Source organism: Plasmodium vivax, chromosome 11, assembly GCF_000002415.2.
Source record: "Plasmodium vivax chromosome 11, whole genome shotgun sequence".
Classification (NCBI taxonomy): Eukaryota; Apicomplexa; class Aconoidasida; order Haemosporida; family Plasmodiidae; genus Plasmodium; species Plasmodium vivax.
In genome coordinates this window covers 1,869,800-1,890,405 of record NC_009916.1, presented here as the reverse complement: position 1 = coordinate 1,890,405, position 20,606 = coordinate 1,869,800, and the positions used below count along the sequence as shown (strand labels likewise).

The 20,606-nt window shown below is 49.9% G+C and overlaps 4 protein-coding genes across 4 annotated transcripts, besides 31 other annotated features; 1 reads left to right on the top strand and 3 right to left on the bottom strand.

Moving 5' to 3' along the window:
* Nucleotides 1–225: 225 nt before the first annotated feature.
* Nucleotides 226–250: a microsatellite.
* Nucleotides 251–429: 179 nt separating this feature from the next.
* Nucleotides 430–449: a microsatellite.
* A 71-nt stretch (nucleotides 450–520) lies between these two features.
* Nucleotides 521–567: a microsatellite.
* Nucleotides 568–721: 154 nt separating this feature from the next.
* Nucleotides 722–2,209, top strand: PVX_113350 (phenylalanine--tRNA ligase, putative; the record flags this gene model as incomplete). The annotated part of the gene is made up of 1 exon (XM_001616012.1): nucleotides 722–2,209. One exon carries the CDS (start codon nucleotides 722–724, stop codon nucleotides 2,207–2,209), a length of 1,488 nt encoding a protein of 495 aa, XP_001616062.1.
* Nucleotides 1,188–1,218: a microsatellite.
* Nucleotides 1,290–1,314: a microsatellite.
* Nucleotides 1,763–1,804: a microsatellite.
* A 145-nt stretch (nucleotides 2,210–2,354) lies between the features above and the next one.
* Nucleotides 2,355–2,378: a microsatellite.
* Nucleotides 2,379–2,723: 345 nt separating this feature from the next.
* On the bottom strand, nucleotides 2,724–11,408 carry PVX_113355 (hypothetical protein, conserved; the record flags this gene model as incomplete). Its single annotated transcript, XM_001616013.1, has 20 exons — nucleotides 2,724–2,802; nucleotides 2,984–3,147; nucleotides 3,296–3,386; nucleotides 3,587–3,910; nucleotides 4,096–5,743; nucleotides 5,894–6,626; nucleotides 6,754–6,927; nucleotides 7,092–7,189; nucleotides 7,350–7,421; nucleotides 7,570–7,747; nucleotides 7,929–8,070; nucleotides 8,230–8,581; nucleotides 8,752–8,943; nucleotides 9,214–9,311; nucleotides 9,454–9,705; nucleotides 9,936–10,159; nucleotides 10,305–10,399; nucleotides 10,508–10,647; nucleotides 10,816–10,950; nucleotides 11,109–11,408. The coding sequence occupies 20 exons, from the start codon at nucleotides 11,406–11,408 to the stop codon at nucleotides 2,740–2,742; spliced, it is 5,475 nt and encodes a 1,824-aa protein (XP_001616063.1). The 3' UTR covers nucleotides 2,724–2,739.
* Nucleotides 3,126–3,152: a microsatellite.
* Nucleotides 4,314–4,345: a microsatellite.
* Nucleotides 6,267–6,407: a microsatellite.
* Nucleotides 6,565–6,596: a microsatellite.
* Nucleotides 6,700–6,765: a microsatellite.
* Nucleotides 7,026–7,096: a microsatellite.
* Nucleotides 8,320–8,344: a microsatellite.
* Nucleotides 8,725–8,745: a microsatellite.
* Nucleotides 10,052–10,072: a microsatellite.
* A 152-nt stretch (nucleotides 11,409–11,560) lies between the features above and the next one.
* Nucleotides 11,561–11,582: a microsatellite.
* Nucleotides 11,583–12,128: 546 nt separating this feature from the next.
* Nucleotides 12,129–12,163: a microsatellite.
* Nucleotides 12,164–12,289: 126 nt separating this feature from the next.
* PVX_113360 (hypothetical protein, conserved) lies at nucleotides 12,290–13,429 on the bottom strand (the record flags this gene model as incomplete). The annotated part of the gene is made up of 1 exon (XM_001616014.1): nucleotides 12,290–13,429. One exon carries the CDS (start codon nucleotides 13,427–13,429, stop codon nucleotides 12,290–12,292), a length of 1,140 nt encoding a protein of 379 aa, XP_001616064.1.
* Nucleotides 13,167–13,186: a microsatellite.
* A 709-nt stretch (nucleotides 13,430–14,138) lies between the features above and the next one.
* Nucleotides 14,139–14,159: a microsatellite.
* An 85-nt stretch (nucleotides 14,160–14,244) lies between these two features.
* Nucleotides 14,245–14,401: a microsatellite.
* Nucleotides 14,402–14,497: 96 nt separating this feature from the next.
* On the bottom strand, nucleotides 14,498–18,688 carry PVX_113365 (hypothetical protein, conserved; the record flags this gene model as incomplete). The annotated part of the gene is made up of 1 exon (XM_001616015.1): nucleotides 14,498–18,688. One exon carries the CDS (start codon nucleotides 18,686–18,688, stop codon nucleotides 14,498–14,500), a length of 4,191 nt encoding a protein of 1,396 aa, XP_001616065.1.
* Nucleotides 15,294–15,336: a microsatellite.
* Nucleotides 16,147–16,180: a microsatellite.
* Nucleotides 16,638–16,668: a microsatellite.
* Nucleotides 17,048–17,079: a microsatellite.
* Nucleotides 17,522–17,560: a microsatellite.
* Nucleotides 18,074–18,120: a microsatellite.
* Nucleotides 18,191–18,228: a microsatellite.
* Nucleotides 18,689–18,967: 279 nt separating the features above from the next.
* Nucleotides 18,968–18,997: a microsatellite.
* Nucleotides 18,998–19,316: 319 nt separating this feature from the next.
* Nucleotides 19,317–19,394: a microsatellite.
* Nucleotides 19,395–19,585: 191 nt separating this feature from the next.
* Nucleotides 19,586–19,631: a microsatellite.
* Nucleotides 19,632–20,606: the final 975 nt, after the last annotated feature.

Sequence of the window (20,606 nt, the reverse complement as noted above, 5' to 3'; positions counted from 1 at the left end):
TTACCCCTCAGGTTTTAACACCAAACGTGGTTTTGCATAAGGGCATTAACAGGTGCTTCTGCACGTACTTCCTCTACACCAAACGCTTTCATTTCACCTCTGCGTGGACCCCTCGCGGTGCCCCCACAGCTGTCGAGCATGACGAAAGGAATAAATCGTTCCCAGTCAGCCACGTTGGTATCCTACGCTCTTCCCATGGTGAGCGACCCTGATACGGTTTTATTTTATTATTTTATTTTTTTTTTTTTTTTTGAACGTGTGAATTTCCCACTCCGGTCGGTTCTGCAGCGCGCATGCAGGTGCATCTACTTGCGATTTCGAGTGCGCCCGTAAGGAATCGACGCTCGCGCTGTGCAACGTAAACATATGTTGGAACGTATAGGAACGTATAGAAGCATAGGAACTATAGGCACATATAGCCATATGCACTACCCTTATGCATGCCACCCCACACACCCCGTGCAGCGTCGAAAGGCTCTGCGGGGAGGAGGCAGTCGGGTGGGCGAAAAAGCAAATCGGGTAGAAAACTAACCGGTGAGAAGGCAACCCCCGTTATGTGCATATTGCCATTCCAGGTGAGCTTCTTCCATAGGTAACTCTCTTCAGGGTGGTATTTTTTTTTTTTTTTCTTCCTCCCCCTATGTGGGCCTACCAACCATGTGATAGCCACGCCAAACACACTCAAAGCAACCTCTCTCTTTCCCCCCACCCCCACACCGCAATGGTGTTGCCACTTCCAAAACTCATCCAGTCGAATGAAGGGAGAGTGTTATACCATATTGCAAACCACCCTATAAGGACAGTTAAAAAAAAGATCGAAAGTTTCTTCAAATACGAATCTTTGGATAACCTAAACAGTGACATCAGCGTGAGGCAAAACTTCGACGAGCTATTTGTGCCCCTCACACACCCCGCTAGGAATATAAAAGATACTTTTTACTTGTGTAAAAATTACGTAAAATATTTTTCCACTCTCCATAATGATCTGTACACTCGGCTAGAAAATACCAATGGCATTTATAAGTACTACTTAACCACGAAATTGGTGGGTCATCACAAAATCCTGCTGAAGAGGACCCATATGACCGCTCATTTACCTGACCTGTTAAGGCGAAATTACAAAAATGTTATCTACACGGGAAGTGTCTACAGAAGGGACGAAATCGATAGGTTCCACTTTCCCATTTTTCATCAGACCGATGGGTTTCTTATCCGCCCAGACAACTTTGACGTCGAAACGGATTTGAAAACGAACCTTCAACAGCTGATTCGCTACTTGTTCGATGCTTCGGATATAAAAATGAAATGGGATGGTAACACGTCCTTCCCGTTTACAGACCCGTCGTACGAGCTGTACATCAGAGGGGTACCATCAGGGGGAAGAGGCACTACGCGAGATGATAACAACGGGGGTGCTGCTTCTGCATCCTTACAGGGAGACCCTCGAGGTGGGGAACCCCCCTGGGTGGAAGTCCTCGGGTGCGGGAAAATCAAAAAGGAAGTCATCGCCATGGCCCTGCACGCGGAAGATATACGCCAAATGATAGAGGACGAGATTGCCCGCCATGACAGGGGCCTCCTGGGCGAGCTCCACTCGATGGAGGCCGCCGCCAGTGGGGCAGCCGCGGAGGGGACCGCCCCTAACGAGGTTACTCCCAATGTGGCTACCCCTAACCCGGCTACCTCTAACGTGGCCCCCCCCAAGGGCATCCTGGACAAGCTCTGCAGCGCCCCCCTCAACAACCGCATAGAAACTCAAATGAACAAATTCTTGAAAACGATTAGGTACCAAGGGTGGGCCTTCGGAATAGGACTCGAACGACTAGCCATGCTGCTCTACCACATCCACGACATACGTCTGTTTTGGAGCACCGACAGTAGGTTCATAGACCAGTTTGAGGAAGACGTAATAACCAAATTCCACCCCTTCAGCAACTTCCCTCCTGTGGAAAAAGACATCTCCTTCTATGTCAGCAGCCAATTTAAAGAAGCTTTATTCTTCCAAATCTGCAGAGATATAGCTAGCGAAAATATCGAGCAAGTGAAAAAAATAGATTCCTACCACAACCCCAGGAATAACCAAACGAGCGTCTGCTATAGAATAACCTACCGCTCCCACAGCCAGAACCTCACCCATAAGGCTGTCAATGAGTTGCAAAGTAAAATTGCCCAAATGTTGGTGAAGCAGTGTGCAGTCACCATCCGGTAAGCAGCGTGCAATCGCCATCCCATAAGCCGTGTGCAATCGCCATCCGGCAAGTCAATCCCAGCGCGTCCCTCCTTCCGAGAAAGCAACAGCTTTGCAAAACGCGGGGAAGTGAAGTCCCTCGAGGGGAAACACCGTGCAGACTTCACACAAAACTTCATAATGGTAGTCGGAAAATGAACAGTTTAGAACAAACAAAGGGGCGTAGTGATTGCCATAACGCGTGTCGTGGCATTCTACGCAGTGGCAAAGGGAGAGATTTCTGCTCCCCCCTTTTCCCCACGTTTGAGTGTATCATTATGGGGGAAACTGCCAATTTAACCCATGAATTGGGGAACAACCTCTTCGTAACAGTTTGTAAATGCTAAACGAGGTGACGATTAAAAGGTGTCTCCCCTTTTGGGGGATGAAACCGCTCGTCCCTGTGTGTTCATCCAACCCTTTTATGAATCGTCAATATGTGCCATGTGGAGGCTCCACCTCCCTTTATACTTTTTTTTTTTTTTCCCTTTTTCTTCCCTTCGTCCCCACTTCTACCTCTGGTTGATGTCCTTCTTCGGGGGCTTCTTCATTTTGGTTTCCCGCTCTTGTGCAGTCTACGAGCAAAGGGGGGAATTTTTTTTCGTCTCAACGCATATACAAACATCTACGCACAGGCACACCTTTGCGTGCGTATTAAACAGCCATTTTTTGTTCTTCCAAAAAAAAAAAAAAAAAAAAAAAAACAACAAATTATGAACCGTTCAGGCAAATTGCCCCTTTTTTTTTCTTCTTTACCATCCAGGGTACCAAACAGCCAAGGAACATCCAGTTCGACATGATCCCGCCAATTAGGGGGAACACTTTGCAGTATATGAGGAAGGAGATGTTGTCTATGGACAGCTTCATTATGTTCTCGAAACGCTTGGAGTGCAGCAGGAATGACTTGACTTCGTAGAAATCTGCGGGGAGGGCGGTCAATCGGTCAGCACCGCGGTTGGTGAACGGGTCGGTCAATTAGCCAGCAGTGCAGTTGGTAAATGGGTCGGTCAATTAGCCAGCAGTGCAGTTGGTAAATGGGTCGGTCAACCGCTGAACAGCGCACCTTACCGATGGTCGAAAAATGAATCGGGAAGCCAACGAAGGTGTGGTTCGGCGGCACGGGGAACTTGTAGTATTGCCAGTTGAAGTACTGCTCCTCCTGAGGTGCGAAAAGGGGGCGGGCCGCGCGGGCGTGAGTTCGAACGAGGCGCAAACTGGTGGCGCACGATGTGTACCCATGTAGACACAAATGATAAGCGAGTCCCCCTTGGAGGCAAAACGCGCGCGTTCCTCCTCCCCCTCGCACTACCGCCTCTCGTATCTAAAGTTGCCCCCAAGGGGCGCTGTCCAATTTGTTACCAATGAGTAATACCAGTTCCACTGTGAAATCTGATGAGCAGCATACTTGGACGTGGGGTTTAATCTGCTCCACGTTTTTGGCGGGATGGGTGTGGGGGCTTTTTCCTTTGACTTCGTTAATCCCGTCAGATGCTCCCCACCAGTTTGCATATTCACATTACCCCCCAGTCCTTCGTTTGTATTTTTCCCCTGCACATGTTCATAGAAGGTTCCCTGGAAGTTGTTCCCACGTAACATATCACTTGCGTTGTAATCTGCGAAACGGTTTTGCGCCACCGGGTTGTCTGGGGAGCTTTGTTCCATCATCTCCTGTGGGGTGCCCTGCTTAAAAGGTTGGTTGGCCGGATGGGAAAAAAAAGGGCATTAGTGTTATGGGAGTGATTGCCGTGATGGGGTATACCCCAAGTGTCTGCGCACACCGCGCTGAAACTGCTCTAAAGCCGCGCTGAAACTGCTCTAAAGCCGCGCTGAAACCGCTCAAACGGCGCGACAGTATGGGGAACCCCTACCTGGTAAGCCCCCGTCGGGCCGCCGCCCACGTCGAGGAATTTCTGATCCGCGTACATCTGATGGTGGCTCTGGCAAAGGAACAGCCTCCCCCTTTGCAACGCGCCCGTCACTTCTCTATCAGGGGATGAAGCGGCGCCATCTTTTCTGTCTTCCGCCTTCTTCTCACTAACGAATGGGTTCCTCTCAAAGCGCGCACCGCTTCTTCCTTTCCCGTTCCCCCTAATCCTACGCCTTAAGAAAGCCACTTTTAACTTAAGCATGTCCCTTCCCATCTTCTTCATGCAATATCGTTTTTTACACTTGGCGACTAATTCACGTAACTTCTTCCCACTGGGGTGCGACTTCCTCAGGAGGGTGCTTCTACGCGTGGTGCTTGACTCGTTCACGCGGTACGATGGACCTACTCCGTCACCACTTCTCCTCCCCCGCTGTGTCCCTTCACCATTGCACCTACCTTCAGTGCCGTCTCCCGAGTGGTCCCCCTTCGAGGGGATAATCAGGTAGCCATTAAACAGATGATCACATTTGACACACCTCTTCTCATGCACTGACTTATTAACCCCTTTTTTTGTACGTGTTTTCCTCCCCAAGGTGTGCTTCAAAAATGCTTGTGTGTCTACATAGCTGAAGAAGGACTGCCTACCTAGCCGACCACGTTGGAGGAATTCCCCCCCCAACTTAACGTCCATCATTTCCTCCTTCATCTGTTTCTCCTTCTTCTTCAAACTTTTTTCAAGCTTAAGCAGGCCATCATACCTTTTGTTATATTTCTTTATATACTTGTTTGGCACATCTGCTCGGTCAGTGCAGCGGGGCCGCCGTTTCGACTCCGCGTTGGCTTCACTTGTTGGGTCTCCTTCCTGGATGCTACCATCCCCCGAGATGCTCGGGATATCCTCCTCTTGGTTTTTCTCTCCCCCCAGTTGGGGCTCCTTCCCCGGTGGATCATTGGTATCACTTCGACTGTCACTTCGCGTAACACTCTCCATCTCCACACCCCCCATCGCTGCCTCCCCCCCCGCGTGGACCCTCTCCTGGTAGTGCACAGGCGCATTGCTGAACCGCTTCACATTCTTCCTCTTCACACTGCTGTCATAATTGTTTAGTATATCCGCGCTGTCCCTACAAAAAACGTAGTTCTTTATGTACTGCTCCTTCCCCTGCGTGTACACCTCATCATTCATCCCGTATATGTAATCCTCTGGGATGTTGGCGAGGTGCTTCTTCTGCTCGTGGCTTATCATTTCGTTGTGTCCACTTGGGTGGTAGGTTTCGTAAAAGTTAAGGTTCTCCTTGTTAACGTACTGCGCTTCGATGTTGGGGTAATAATCGTTTTTGTACTGAGACCACGTTTTCCTCAAATGCAAGTGGGCTTTGTCCTCTCCCCCAAATGTCGCTGCTTGACCAACTTCCGCTGCTTTCCCCCCAACTGCCGCTGCTTCACCCCCCCCTGCACGGTCATAATTTTCAGGCTTGGTATTGTAATTGTTATCCAAGTTGAGCTTGTACTCACACAGGTCGATGTACATTTCTAGGAAGTGCCTAATCTCCTTGGAATGCTCAAAGGAGGTGTCCAGCCCCTCCTTGGTCCTCATGAAGAGTATCATCTCTTGGATCTCCTCCTCGAGGTCCTTCGTGTACTTCACGCTGCAAGGGGGGAGAGTAGCGGTGGAAAACCGGGAGGTGTCGTGAGGGAAAAACCGGGAGGTGTGGTAAGGGGCAATCCGGGAGGGCTTATCCCCCGGGGGAAGACTCCACAAACTGTTCGCCCACACCGCTAACACCGCTCTGCCTTACGAAAGCCTATCGCTCAACGGGGTCGATATGGTGATTTCACTCTTGATGGGCACGGGGGAGTGGTTCAGCAGGGGGCGCCAGTGGAAGTTGTTCTCCAAGTCGTAGAGAATGCACGCGGGGTGGTGGTTCTGCAGGTTCCCATACAACTGCTCGTCATTGAAAACGACCTCGACGGACGAGTAGGGCACATAAGCTAAAGTACTCTCATAATCTAGAAGAAACATCTTCGGAGCAATGGGAATATGCTTGGAGAAATTTTCCAGCAAATATTTCAACGCCTTACTAGAACTGTACGTTTCATGCTTTTCAAATTTCACCTCGAACATGTTGTTAAAGAGTTCCTCATCGTTATAAAGAACTTCATTTACATCTACCTGCTCATCCTTCATGTGGTTCTCTCGATAAAGCTCCATCGTGTATAGCTTGTTTTGCTCCTTCAAGTCGTATTCCTCCTTGATTTGCTTCTCCCTCTTTTTTAATTCCTCCAACCCGTATCTTACAAAGCTCATTAAGTAATCCCCTGTGTAGTACCTTTCCCTGTCGTTGCCTTCCACCACCTTGCTGATCATTTCCTCCTGAGCTCTCACCTCTGCGTTCCTCGAGAAATTGCTGTTGTTCCACCTCCTCTTCAGGTGGATGATGCACTTGTTCGTCACTTCCCAGAAGCACACCCACCCGTCCTCGTGCCTCGTCATGACCCAGTAGTGGTTCTTCTTCCCGTTGTTTATTGTGCCTTCAGGGGGGGGAGAGGCAGCGGGGGAGATAGCTATACCAAAGTGAGCGTACATATGTGGAGGATACACCGGTGCACACCCCCCACATGTGCGCATGCCCACCGCACGCGAGGGCACACCCCCTACCTTTGCACACATACGCGTCGTACTCCAGGCCCTTCAGGCAGCAGCACAGCAACAGCACGTGGTCCTGTATCGTCCCCTTCTTATAAGACAGGAAAAAATACGGGGGGGTAAAGATCGACGACTCGTCTTCGTTCTCGATGTACTCAATGTTGTTCAGCCAGTGGAAGAGGGGGCCTGCCAGGGAGGAGCAGATGTCGATGTGGAGGTGACGAGGTGGAGAGATGCAGATGTCGATGTGGAGGTGACGAGGTGGAGAGATGCAGATGTCGATGGCACGTCGGGAGTTTCCCCCCTGTAGTGCCTCCAATGGTGTGCCCCCCTAGAGGCGCCGCACCTACCCGGAGTTGACACTTGGGCGGGCAAGTTAATCGAAGTGACGAAGCTGCACAGGGGGTAGTGGTTGCCGTCGAACTCGTTTCTGCTCACACAGGGGAAGCTGGAAAGGAGGGGGAAGAAATGAAAGGAGAGCACACAAGCGGAGACGCACCCGGGTGGAAATTCACACAAGCGGAGACACACCCGTGTGGCTTCCCATCCGCGTGGACCCGGGCCAAGCCGAAAACGCGCTCCTCCCGGTTCTATCTGCCACTTCGTACCTCCTACTTTTATCCGCCCGGGGGAACCACTGCGTGTAGGTGTCCTTGAACTTGGCGAAGTCCCGTTCCCACCTGAACAGGAGCAGGCCAGGTTAAAAATGGTCGTATAAAATTAGCACCCACATGCGCATACGTACATATGCAATGGGTGCACCTTTGCAAAGGACGCCGCTAAACAAATGGGGCCACTCCCACAGAGAGGCAACGCTCCTCTGCCCACCTCTTCGACATGGACTTGTAAATCATCGAAGCGTTCTGAATCTTTTCCTTTTCCACAAAGACCAAGCCACTGGGCAGTGGGGGGATGACGAAGGCTTCTACCGAAATGGTCGACTCCTTCTTCGTCTGTATGCTCTCCATGTTCAACGCTTTCAGGTGGAGCGTGGAGTACATCAGTTCTGCGGTGGGCGGGGCGCCATCAAGGAGGAAGGCACATATGTGGGTGCGAAGCGGGTGTTGAAAGGGATGCCCACAGGAATGCTCAACGGATAGGCTTCAACAAAGCCACGTCTCTAGTTGGAACTATCCCCCAAATGGTAGCCTCTCACGAGGCCACGCTTCTCTCCCTCCCTCTCCTACCTAAGGTGTTCTTATACACGACGGTTTTGTACTTCCTCACGTAGTAGTCGTCGTAATTGTCGCTCGCAAGGTCCGCCCCCTCATTCGCAGCGTCGTAGTTGTCCTTGTAGTCGTTGTAGGGGGAGCTGCTTTGGGAGGCTTCCTGAGGGGGCGGTGGCGCGCATCAAACGTGAGCAAAACTGAGCAGCGTAACTGCGAAGTGGCAGCCGGGGGGCACGCTCGCTGAGTGCACGCTGCAGAAGCCCGTGCCGCGGAAAAACACACATGGGCTGCTAAACAGCTGAGCAGGGGAGCAACGCACCTGGGCCAGGGAGCGGTAATCCGGCGTGCCGTAGTTAAAAATGTCCGCGAAGGGGAGCTCGAAGATCCCCAAAATGGTGGAATTTACTTCATTGTTATTGTGCACCTCGAAGCATATCTCCCCTTTGGAAATCAAGTCCACTGGCAACACATTCTTTATGAGACTCTCATGGGTCAGCTCCTTTTTATCTACTAGCCGAATGGGGAAATACAAATTTTGGTAGAAGAAAGGGGAGGTGCTCTTCGAAACGGTGTCCGTTTTGTTGACTATGCCGTCCCACTTCACCCACACGTTTATGTTCACGTTGTTCAAGTCGATGCTGCTGATGGCTAGGTTTTCGCACTTGATGACTCTGCGGGGGGGCGGGCGCGGACACGTGGGCACCTGGAAGTGCAACCACACGGGCGCACAGAGGCATACATAGACGCACTGGCATACAGTCACACATAGACACACCGACACACAGACATACATATACATATACACATGCACACACCGACGCACACGCCCCGTGCCACCCACCTGATCACCAAGTAGTGGTCGTTCAAAACCAGCTGGTTCACCAGCGTGGCGTCGCTCAGCGGCTGGACGGGCCGCTGCACAGGGATGTCCCCTTCCTCTATGCCGTAGCTGTTGACAAAGCACTTGATGTTCCCCACAATTTCCCCCTGCCTGAATTTGGTCTTGTCTAGGGTCAGCTTCTTCACAGTTCCTCTGATCATGCGGGGGGCAAAGAGAAGAGGAAGATCAGAAAAACGAAGTAGTAAAGAGCAATATGGTGACGGAAATAATCACCACAGTGAAGAATGCCAAATGGGAGAGATAACCCCCACCCAGGTAGCGAAAAAAAAAAAAAAAAAAAAAAAAACAATCAGTAGACCACATAGTGAAGTCAAAAGTGCTCACACGCAGGGGAACCCCCTTTGAACGGGCCTCCTCTAGCGCGATCGCATCCCCTTGCAGAAGAGCAATTCGCGGCCTTACTTGAAAAAGGGGTGCTCCGTCACAGACTTTAAAGATATGATGCAGGACCCCAGCAGGATGGGCGGCTTGTATCTGTAGCTGGTGTTGTGGGACAGCACCTTGAAGAGGTTAAAAGGGGGCGTTAAAATGGGGCGTTACGAGGGGAACAACTCGCAGAAGCAAAACTCAGCCAGCGCGAAGATGTTTCCCCTCGCTCACAGAAACAAGCATACTGGGCCTATACACATGTGCTTCTTTTACCGTGAGGATGAAAAAGGCGTTGGCCAGCTGATGGTACGTCCCAATGAAACAGAAGTATCCCGGGTAGAGCCAAAAGTTGTTCTGAGACTTGTGCGAGCTGTGAATGACCCAGTCGTCCTCGCTTAGGGGAAATTTGAACCGCAAAATTTTGGGGAGGGTTTTCAGGTAACTGGGCATTTCCGAATTCGCTATGAACCACCAGCTGTCCAGGGCCATGTGGAACTCGAAGATTTCGGACAGCTGCATGTACACCTGCGGGGTGGAGCGGGTGGCGGTGCGCTCGTCAGTAGGTTGTCAGTACGGTTGTCAGTACGGACTTGCGATTGGAGGGGCCCCCCCTCAGTGCACCTCAAGGGGAGGCACAGGGAAAATCGCATCGGGGAGTGCATCACAGAAGAGGGGGAAATGTACAGATGGCAAATGTGATGTGTAGCGGTGGTAAATGCCAATCGCAGCGGTGGCTAACGCCAGGCGGGAATTACCCCCAAGCGCTGGGCCTCAAAAGTGATGTTCCTCTTCTCGATCCTCCGCCTGAGGATGATGTTCGTGTCGGGGTCGTTTTCAATGACCTCCTTCAGCGTCTTCTTGGACGAGGCGTACAGCTCATTGAATATGAACCCCTTTATGCACCACATTTCGATGGCCACTTCGAAGTTCTGCAAGTCCTCGTAGGATATGCTCAACTCCTTTTCCGCCCAGATGGGCACTGCGGGGGGGGAAGGAGGGAGATCCTTTTCAACATGTTCGCGCGTGGAGGCTCGTTCGCGCACATACCAGTGAATATGCACTAGTACGTGCGTGCATATAAACACACACTCCAGCACACTCTGCCGAAGCGCACTCCCCCTTACGTGGAACCTTCAAGTACTTGACCTCCCCCGGTTCTACGGAATACCCGGGCGTGTACAGCACCTCCTTCTTCAGGTCTCCGTAGAGCTTCAGCTTCCTGCGAAAAGTAAGCAGTAAGGTTAGAGCGGTCACACACATTGTCACCCCGCCATTACCCATAGCGCGGCGAAAGGGGAATTGTGCTCTCCCCAATTTTGAGCCCTACTTGATGTTCCCGAAGGACACTAAGTAAAAATTTCTCTGCAACTGATTTTCCAGGTTATGGATGTATTTTATAAAAAATTCGAAGCGCCACAGTCTGGGCCGCAGCATCGGGTTGTAGAACTCCTTTACGCTTTGTTCTCTCTGTCAAAGAAGCGACGGGAGGGGGAGCAGATAAGTGAGGCAGACACCACCTCTTATGGCGGCCATACCACGAAGAGCGGTCCGAACCGATTAAGAGACAACCCTCCACAAGCAACGATGCACACGCCGCTTAGACGTGTCCACAACTGAGAAGGCTCTCATCTTAACCTTTAATTCCTCGTACAGGTCGAGGAAAGGCTCCTCCATGTCTTCTTCCTCATCGGTGGTGCTTAGACTTTCTTCGCTGACTTCGGACTCTTCGCTTCTTTTTATTGCTTTTATTTTCCTGCTCGGGAGGGACCTCTGCACAGATGTGTTAAACAGCGCGAGGGAAGTGATACAGGAAAAGAACGCCGCTGTCGCATGGAAGGGGTGGACGTACATCCCGGTGCACACTTGACACTCTCTCAAAAGTAATGCCAAAAGGAAAACACAATAAGGAACTTTTTACGCAATTTAACCAAATTTTTTTGGATGCTCCGTCCACTTTCGTCTTCATCGAATAGCGGCACCTCCAGAAAATGGTCCTTTGGCTTCCTCCCACCCTCTTCATCATAGAAGCTCCCACCTTCATCTTCGTATTCACTGGCGTAGTCTTCACTTAGGCGCTCCTTCTTATCCTCACTTTTGTATAACCACACTTCGTCCTTCAGCTCACTAATATGAACCCTTTTGTTTTTCTTTTCCTTTTCCCCTGCTGCGTCATTGTTTGCTTCCTCCTCGTGATGAAAGATTCCCTTAATGGTATTCATCAAAAACATTTTTTTTTAGCGTTTAAAATTGGGGCGCTCTCGCTGGTAACGCGGGAAATAAGCACGCTTTGTGTATGCTTGTGGGTAACTCCCCCTTTTCTTGTGTGCGACCATCTGAATTTTTCTCCCCTACGGTCGTGTTTCTTTTTTTTTACTTCCTCTTCTCGCATTTCAGAGAAGTGACCATTGGGGAGTTTAAACCAGTGTGCAGGAAAAGACAAAAGGGGATGTGCACCTCGCCAGATGGTTGTCATTATTCTTCACATGATTGTACATTTGTTTCTTCCCTTGTGTGCCCCCTTCTTCCAAGTACACCATTCACGCAGCTCCCGTTTATTTTGCTTTATTTTATTTTTTTTATTTGCGCTTTTCTAAATGCTGGAAAATGAGAAAAAAAAGGGAGTTACCTATCCCCCCCTATCTGTAGATATTTAGCCTAAAAACTTGCCCTCCAAAAGGTGAATAGTTCTATTTTGTCCCTTATCCAATTTTCCACTCTCAGGCCTTTCCTTCAAATGCGTTTTCTTTTTAACCATTTTTTGTTAAAAAGTCAAAATAAAATTGAGAAAAAAAAAAGAATTAAAAATCGTATGAACATTGTGTGTAAAAAGTGCCAGAAAAAAAAAAAAACTAAAAATCGCCTGAACGTGGAATGTAAAAAGTGCCAAAAAAAAAAAAAAAAAAAAGCTAGTTCGCAAATGGCGCACACTGCTAGGAAGAACATACATACATATATATATATATATATACTTATGCACACACTTGCATACGTATGCCGGCTTTTTGCCAAAGGGGAGTACCTACCCAGGCGGAAGGCCACCCCTGTGTGTCTGCTTGGGTGCCTCGTGTGGGTCCCCCGCCCCCCAAACACACACACACATACGCTTGGCTCACAAAATGAAGGGCGAAATGTCAGACCGTTTCTGGTACTTGACGGCTGTACTGGGGTAGCTATTTTTGGACTGCAAATCGAAGGACGCCCTCTCCTTACAGAAAACGTTTTTCTTCACAAACTGGATCAAATCGTTGGAGGAGAAAAAGGACACGAGTAACTTCTTCTTTTCCTCCTTGGTAAAGTAACTCAGTTCCGCCTCATTCATTAATGACGTGAAATTTTCTTCTACGTACTTCTCCTTGTCATTGCTCATGGCTAATTTCGCTAGGTCCTTTTTAACCTGTTGCGCACATTCCATAAACAATTTTTCGTACTGCGACTTTTCGATGTAATGCTTTGTAAGTTTTTCTTGTAAACTGCAATTTATGTTTATTTGCTTCTTCAGTTTCTTTTCTAAATTGGCTACCTTGTGCTGCAACTCTTTGGCGTTGTTCTCCTCCATCTTCGCTTTATTCTTCGGTGTGCACTCGGCGTTGCCGCCCTCGCTCTGTCCGCCACATTGCGCTCCCCCACCGTATTGTTCTCTTTTCTGCGCTTTCCTTGGTGCGGCATTTCTCTTCTGTGCGCTGCCCTCCTTTCTGTAAAAGGGCCCTTCTTTGGCTTGTGTTCCCGTTTCGGCTCCTACCCCCGCTCCCACCCCCGTCTCCTCCTTCAGAATCACCTTGTCATACATCTTGGCGAGCTTCTTCTCCAGAAAGAGCATATGATTCTTCATCAGCTCGCTGTTCCTCTTCCACTTCTCCGCCTCCTTTTTCAAGAACTGGGAAACGTTGTCCAACCGTAGGCACTCATTTATGTACCACTTCAGCTCCTTTTGCAGCTTCTTCACCCGTTCCTCCTTCAACTCCCTTATTTTTTCCTCCTTGACAATTTTTTTTAAAACGCGGATTTCTTTCTGTACGTCATACATATACGTGTTGAATGCCAAAATGTATTTCTCCTCATTGTCCTTCAGAATCGTGTTAAAGTGGATGTTCATATTTTCGATGGTGTTGTTTAGGGCTTCGAACCTTTTCTGCACGTCTTCATTCTTCGCTTCAGCTTTGCCTGTGCCCTCGATGGTTGGCTCATCTTTTTCTAGCTGCTGACTCCCCCCCTGCGCAGCGCCCGCCTGGCTCTCTTCCTCCGTTGTCATTTTGGGCTACACATAGGGGCGTTTATGCAAACGTGTGCGGAGGCACATACACATGAGGAGGCGCGTACCTACACGTAGACCTACGTATGCGTAGAGGTAAACATGCCCTCGCAGGCGTTTCCTTCGCCCCTGTTCACGCAAGCTTCGCAAAAAGGCTTAGACCGCGCATAGGAGAAGTGATACCGCAAGGCCCTGCTGATACTTCCCCCATCAGTGATATAGCCCTCACAGTGTATGCTCCTATCTACACTAACGCGAAAAAAAAAAAAAAAAAAAAAAACTTAGCCACTTCCCGCACACATGTGTGTACGTAGGCAAACTTCTAAATGGTGCCTCCCCACACCCGGACAATTAAAGCGCTCATTCGATTCGCTTAATTGTGTCTACCTTCCGATAATCGCGCATACGTCTTTGAGATTTATGTGGCCATATTGAGAGCCAACAATTGACGAAAAAAAAAAGTCAACTTACCCCTTCTGCAGCGATGACGTGAAAGGCAATTACTTTCCCCGCATCGTTCGCTCCCTCCAGTTTGCCCTCCCCTATGGTGCATCACTAAAAAGGGGCTACTACGCAGAATATACACCGCTCTCCATTTCGAGAAGCATTTCGAAAGGTGCATCCTTCCAAGGGGGGCATCTTGCCATAAAGAAAACGCGTGGAAGGAGAGAAAAAAAAATCCTTTTCCATGCTGTTTCTCTACTCGAACAGTTTTTTACCCCAATCGAGTGCACAGATGCGAGATATGCGCCTCTCCCCTCTGAGGTGGCGTTCGCAATATGTCTAACCGCTTCCCCCCACGGGGGCGGCGCCGGAGAAACGTCAGATACGTCTTGTTTTGCCTGCCGCTCGGTGTGCACCTGGAATATACCTTTTAACGCATATTTCTGTTCTTTAAAGGTGCCAGGCGCAGCACAAACACGGGTAGACGAAGAAATACACACGCACACCGCGCACGGACAGACGGACGCGGTTGGTAGTGGTTGACAAAAAAGCTGGAGACGCAAATAGGAGGGTAAACAAACGGGTGAACAGAAAAACGGGACACAAACTACGGGGGTAGACCCCCTAGCGGCAGAGCTCGTTCGCCATGTACTTGCTGCGCCTCAACTCGCCGAAGGACCCCCCGCTGCAGTCGTCGAAGAGGTTGTAGTCGCTCACAAACTTGCACTTGTTAATGAAGTAGTTGAGCAAATTCTTGGTGGCGTATTTCTTGGGGGACTTATGAACGTAGGGCTGCGAGAGGAAGACGATGTACAGGCAGTCCCTAACCACGTTGGACAGCTCTGCCAGGTAACCCAAGACGTCATTATGTATCTGCTGAATCTGCGTTATTTTATAATTTACCTTTAAGTTTATTTGGGCCACCTCCAAATGCTTAACCGTTTTCAGCAGCGTGCTTTGGAGCTCATGCAAAGACTTCACCTCGTGCACGCCGAAGAACATGTCTCCCATGAGGGCCTCCAAATGGCCATTTTGCTTCACGTCCAGTTTGCTTGACAGGAGGTAGGGTAAATGAGAATAGGTCCTTCCATACGGGCTGCTTCCATGCAGGCTGCTTCCATCCGGGCTGCTTCCATACAGGCTGCTTCCTCCCGGGGTGTCCTCCACGGAGAAGTGCGCCCCCCCTCGGAAGGATGTGCCCTGGTTGGAAATGTGCGAATTGTCAGAGGGGTACTCCTCCCCATCGGTTGAGTTGCCCCCCCTGTTGACCGCTTCCCCCCCCCCAGTAATGAACACCTGCTCGACGCAGCTCGCCAGCAACTTGTAACCGTCGATGAGCGCCTCAAACAGCCTGCGCGTGTTCTCCACCCGAAGGGCATTCACCTCCCCCTTGCCGCCGCCGCCCGACATGGTCAGCTTAACTTTGCACAGGAAAAAGGCAGTCGCTGCAGGGACACTCAAAATCTTCTCCCTCTGCGAATGCGTTATGGAGGAGAGAAGTTCGCTCGTCTTTCTGCCCCTCCGGTTGGGCATCTTCAACGATGGAATGACCCCATCGAACGCTTCTTCCAATTTCAGCGTGCACGGTGCTTTGAATAAAAAAAAAATAAAACTATCCGATAGGTACTTCATGTACTTCACCTTGGTGACTAACTTTAGGAACCTCTCCTCCAGAAAAATGAGATGCTTCACTTGGTTGGATTTCTCCTCCGCCCTGTTTAGGAAGTACAGCGATGTGGACAGGCACAAGTAGGTGTTGCACAGGTCCTCCAAATGCACGTTATCGAAGAGGCACAACTTTCTGCGCCTTTCGGTTGACTTCATTACGCTGGAGATGGCCGAGCGGTCGCTTCCGCCGTCACGCTGGGTGCTCTCCACGTAGCCGCTCCCCAGTTGGCCGCTCCCCAGTTGGCCGCCCTCCACTTGGCCGCCCTCACAAATGGGGGACTGCCCATCATCGACGCGTTCTTTCCCGCCACCCTTGAGAAGACGCCCACTCCTCTCCTTACTGTAGTAATAAAAGAACAACACGTAGTACGAGTACTGCACCATGGTGCTGACATGCTCCCTAAGAACATCATTCGTGAGGAACAAATTAGACGAAATGATCACCCTCAACGATTGCAACAGGGAGACAACGAAGGGGATGGTCACGTGGCGGTCCCTCACCTTATGGAAGATCTCCAGGTGCTCCATTCGGTTCATTCTTTTCTTACTAAACAGATCGCTAGCCTTGTCCAAGTCAATCACATTAATTTTAGGCGTCAGCTTCAACAGGGTGTCAAAAAATTCGAACAAGAAAGACGGGCTGAAGTTCTTACAGGCACAGTAAAAGTGGTACAGCTGAAACGTGGCAATGTGTTTCATCTTGTGGCCGCATAACCCACTCGTAGTGAGGTCGGCTCCCCGCTTGGGGGGCACTCCACTCAAGCCATAAAAGAGAAGCATTTCCTCCAGTCTCCGCTTGATCGTCTTGACTAACTCGTACGTGTGCTTATTCGTGTTGATGGAAAAGTGGGTGAACTTCACCACATCGCTCAGCACGCTGAAATCGTAAAAGATGAGGTACCTTTTGTAGAGCTCGCTCTCCCTGTGGGGGTGGTCCCCCCCGGGGCACTTGCCGCCGCGCTCGGCGTTCTTCTCGTTGATGCGTTTTATTTCGTCCACCAGTTGGTCTCTGCTCCAGGGGGGGTAGTCCGTTTGGCTGACCATCTCGTTAACCGCTTTGCTGCCCACCTCGTTAGCCGCTTTGCTAACCGCTTGGCTAACCGCTTCCCTACCAGCGGGGACCCCCCCGCGCAGCTCCCTCACCACGTCGTCCAAACTCCTATCAATCTGCTCGCACAGGAGCGTCACCATATTTTTCAGCGAAAACTTGCTCCTCTTATGCTTCTTCCCCGAGTCCTGATTGAAGCTGTAATTGAGGAGGTACTTATTCACATCGTAGACATTGTCCCTCACCTGGAGCAAGTCGTAGCTCCTTAGAACATTCCTGGGATGGGCAACTGTGTGCGTCTCCTCCGCTTTGTCATAATAATAATTGATCACTCCCTTCTCACTCAGGTTGAAACATATGCTTTTTTTTTTGCTCTTTTCATCCAATGTATCGTCATTTCTCCCCTTGAGTATTTTTTTGTTCCCTGTGGGCGGCGGGCTGTCCTTCACTGGTACACTTTCCGCTTCTCCCGATGGGGGGACTGCCCCTCCTTCTGGTACGTTTTCCGCCCCTCCCACGGGGGGACCCTTCGACGGGACAGCTACCCCACCGCCTACAAACCTGCGTACCCTCCCACTCCCCTTTACCGCGCTGCTCACAAAAATGTCCACCTCAGGGACGAAGGAAAAGAAGGAGCTTATCTTAAAGAGGCGAATGAGCGTCTGGTTATCCACCGTGGAAAAGTGCAAAGCATTATCGATGTAGTAGCGCAGCTTGTTAATGAAGACATGCAGCACCTGGTTCTGCGTGCTCGGCATAAAGATCACCTTGCCCAGGCACTCGGAAAGGAAGAGCAAATTATCTAGCGAGTAGCACTTCAGTTTTTTGCTCAACTTTTTGATGAAAATGGAAAAGGTGGAATTGTACAGGTCGTTCATGTTGCACTGAAAAATTTCCGTGCCGTTAAAATTTGAGTCGCTGAGTTCTTGGCCGCTAATTTCTCCGCCGCTACCCCCTACACCGCTAATTTCTGCACTCCTAACCCCTGCACCGGAGGGATGGACGAGCGGGTAGCCATCCACGCTCTTCATGAAACGGACCAAGTGCCTCTCACTCTTCAGTTTGGCCAAGGGATTCCCAATGGCATGCTCGACAATCCTGTTAAACAGACTATGGCTGAACAGCATAAACCGAAGGAGAATAATCAAGCTGTAGCTAAAATCATATGCCTCCATCTGGCCCAGCTTCCTTTCGTAGGTCATTATAAGGGCGTGTATGCTTTTACTGTTTATCTGGTTCGTCATCTGGTGCACCGTTTTGGAAAAGTACTCCTTTCGAATCAGCTCTTCGATGTGCTTCCTAAACATTCTATTCAAATAATCTCTTAACATGGGGACGTGCTCAGATTTGCTGGGGAAGTGACTCAACAGGGTAAACCACTTCCTGATCATTGTTACGTCGTTCTGCGTGTCTCTGAAAATGGCTGAGTTTTTCGCACGTGATGCCTCCCCTTTTTCGGAGAAATGGTCCAGCCTTTTCTCTTCACCCCCCGACTGCCACTGCTGCTCCTCAAGCGATGTCGACCCCCTCCTGCTGCCTGAGATGTTTAAAAGATGCTTCAAGTTTTTCACGTACGATTTTACCTTACCTTCGCGCTTTTTCGCGGCCTGCGCGGGGTCGCCATGTGTGGTCTCCGCCGGGCTGCCGCTTCTCATCTGCGGCGAGTCCGCCAGCTCTGCCAACTCTGCTTCTCCCCCTCGCCGCCGCTCCCCCCCCCGCTCGTGCAAATACGTTATGTCCCTCCCCCTGAGGGACAACACGAGGCACTCGAAAAAGGCGCCATTCAAAATGCCGTTTTTCACGCCCTCCTCCACATCCTTCAGATGGTCCAGCACACCGTAGTACTCCATGTTGGTCAGCTTATCGAAAAAGGCGTTCAATTCCGCTTTGTACTCTTCGCCCCCCCCTTTTTTGGACACCAATTTGTCTACCTGCAAAAATATGCCGTTCCACGTTTTCACGTCGCCCTCCTCTGACAAATACACAAGTATGTACTGAAGCAATTCGCTCAGACTTAATCGGGAGAATTTCACGCACTTGTCTTTTTTTTTCGAAACGGCAACAATTTGCGTGAAGCTCCTAAATTTTATTTTTTTCATTTTACCAGATGTACAAATGCCTGTGCTGCTCCAGTTACTCGACACACTTAAAATGTTTTTACGGTTTGGTACATTTGGGGATGTTGCGCTGCGGGTTCCCTCTTCTCCAATTCTCCCTGACCTCACGTGTGTGTGCACAATTGGGGCGTTCCCCACCTGCTTCGGCTCTTCTCCCTTGTCCAATACACTCCCCTTTATTACTCTGCGCCACGCGCACGCCTCACTATCCTGCGCGCTGCACACGTCAGGGGCACCTCCTCTTTTAAAATTATAACATACCACCCTGGCGAGTTTTCTCCTAGACGATCTCCTCCCTTGCGTGTTACTATGTAGGAACAATTTCCGACTGATGCTGACCAGCTCGCTATTTCCAAATTTCCTTGCACACGTGCTGACGGGAAGCCTGGATTTACGGTCAATTCCTACACTGATATATTTATGTATTTTTTTACACTCATGTTCACACGTGTACGCCCTTTTAATCGCAAAGCTGCTCATCATTTCTCCTCTCGCGCTGCGAAGTGGTTTTCCTTCCCGGTCACCTCCAGAGAGTTTCGGGTATTTTGGCCCACCTCCCTCGGTTGCTAGGCCGCTTGTTGCGCCTCCCGGGTTGGTGACTTGTCACGTGTCACGTGTAACGTGTCACTTGTAATTTAACACTTGTACTTTGTGATGTGTAATTTTTTTTTTTTTTTTTTTTTTTTTTCGCACTTTTTCTGAACCGTTCAGGTGTTTTTTCCCCCTTTTTGGCTAGTCAATATTTTTTTTTTTTTTCCACTTTGTGTGTACAGTTGTGTGCGTTTCGCTTTTACACCTTCCTGGGGTGTTCTCCTACTTTGCAGCTGCGCGTAGCTGGGATCTCCCCTCAGTGGTGGTTAAACGAAGCATCCCTACAAACAACTCAAGCTTCGACCTCCACAACGCAAGTTTCTCGCTCTTCGCTCGTCTTCCCTCTCTTTCTCCTCGCACACCCCTCCGTGTAGCACAACCGAACTGTGTGCTGGTTACAAAACTGACATAATGTATAGGCGAGTCAGCTTTGCGCCTTTTACGTGCTCACATGAATGGGCGCGCGGAAGGACATTCGTATCGACTTGGCCTATTTACTCGCGTAAGAAAGGGTAACACCTCCCACAGTCGCATCCCACCTGTAGAGCAGCAACTACATGGGCCGCAGTTTAGTCACGCGAGATGAAGTAGCATAAATATATTCGCATATGTACACAGTACACACTCCAATCCCGCCTCGAACGTTTTTCCTTTTTCTTACATTATTTTTTTTTTTTTTTTCAGCATTGTTTAAACAGCGTCACTGAAGGTAGCCAATTTGTTTCCTCTCAGCACTACCGCGTAAGTGCATCACGAAATGGGAAAAGGAAAGGAAAAAAATATAGTGGGATAAATGAGGCCCACCAAAATTTAAATAACGGGGGAATCACAAAGCCGATTAGTCATTACGCATGTAGGCGTGTACACGTTTAGGTGATTTTTTTTTTTATCTCAGCCAATCTTTATTTTTCTCCGTTGTGGGCATACATGCGCATACCTACACGTAGGTGCAGGTAGCCCCACCGCCTGATTCCGCGCGTGCTGCACCTCCTGTGTATGTTTGCAGCAGGCCAGTGCTCGCTCTCCCCCTCCCCGTTATCAACTGTCGACAGTGAGTAACGGCTCCCGCTCGAACCGTTTAAAAGAAAAATACGCATAAGTACGCATTGCGAGCTGAATCTTTTCCCTTTTTCGCTGCCCCGAACGGTGACCCCTCACACAGATGCGCTTCTCACCCATGGGGTATGCTTCTCTACAGAGAAAGTGACCTGCTGAGCGGCCTCCCACTCCACCCTACTACAACTTTTCCTACGAATAATTTTTCCCAAAAGTTCAAACGCACCGCGCGAAAGGAACGTAGAAGTTGCAA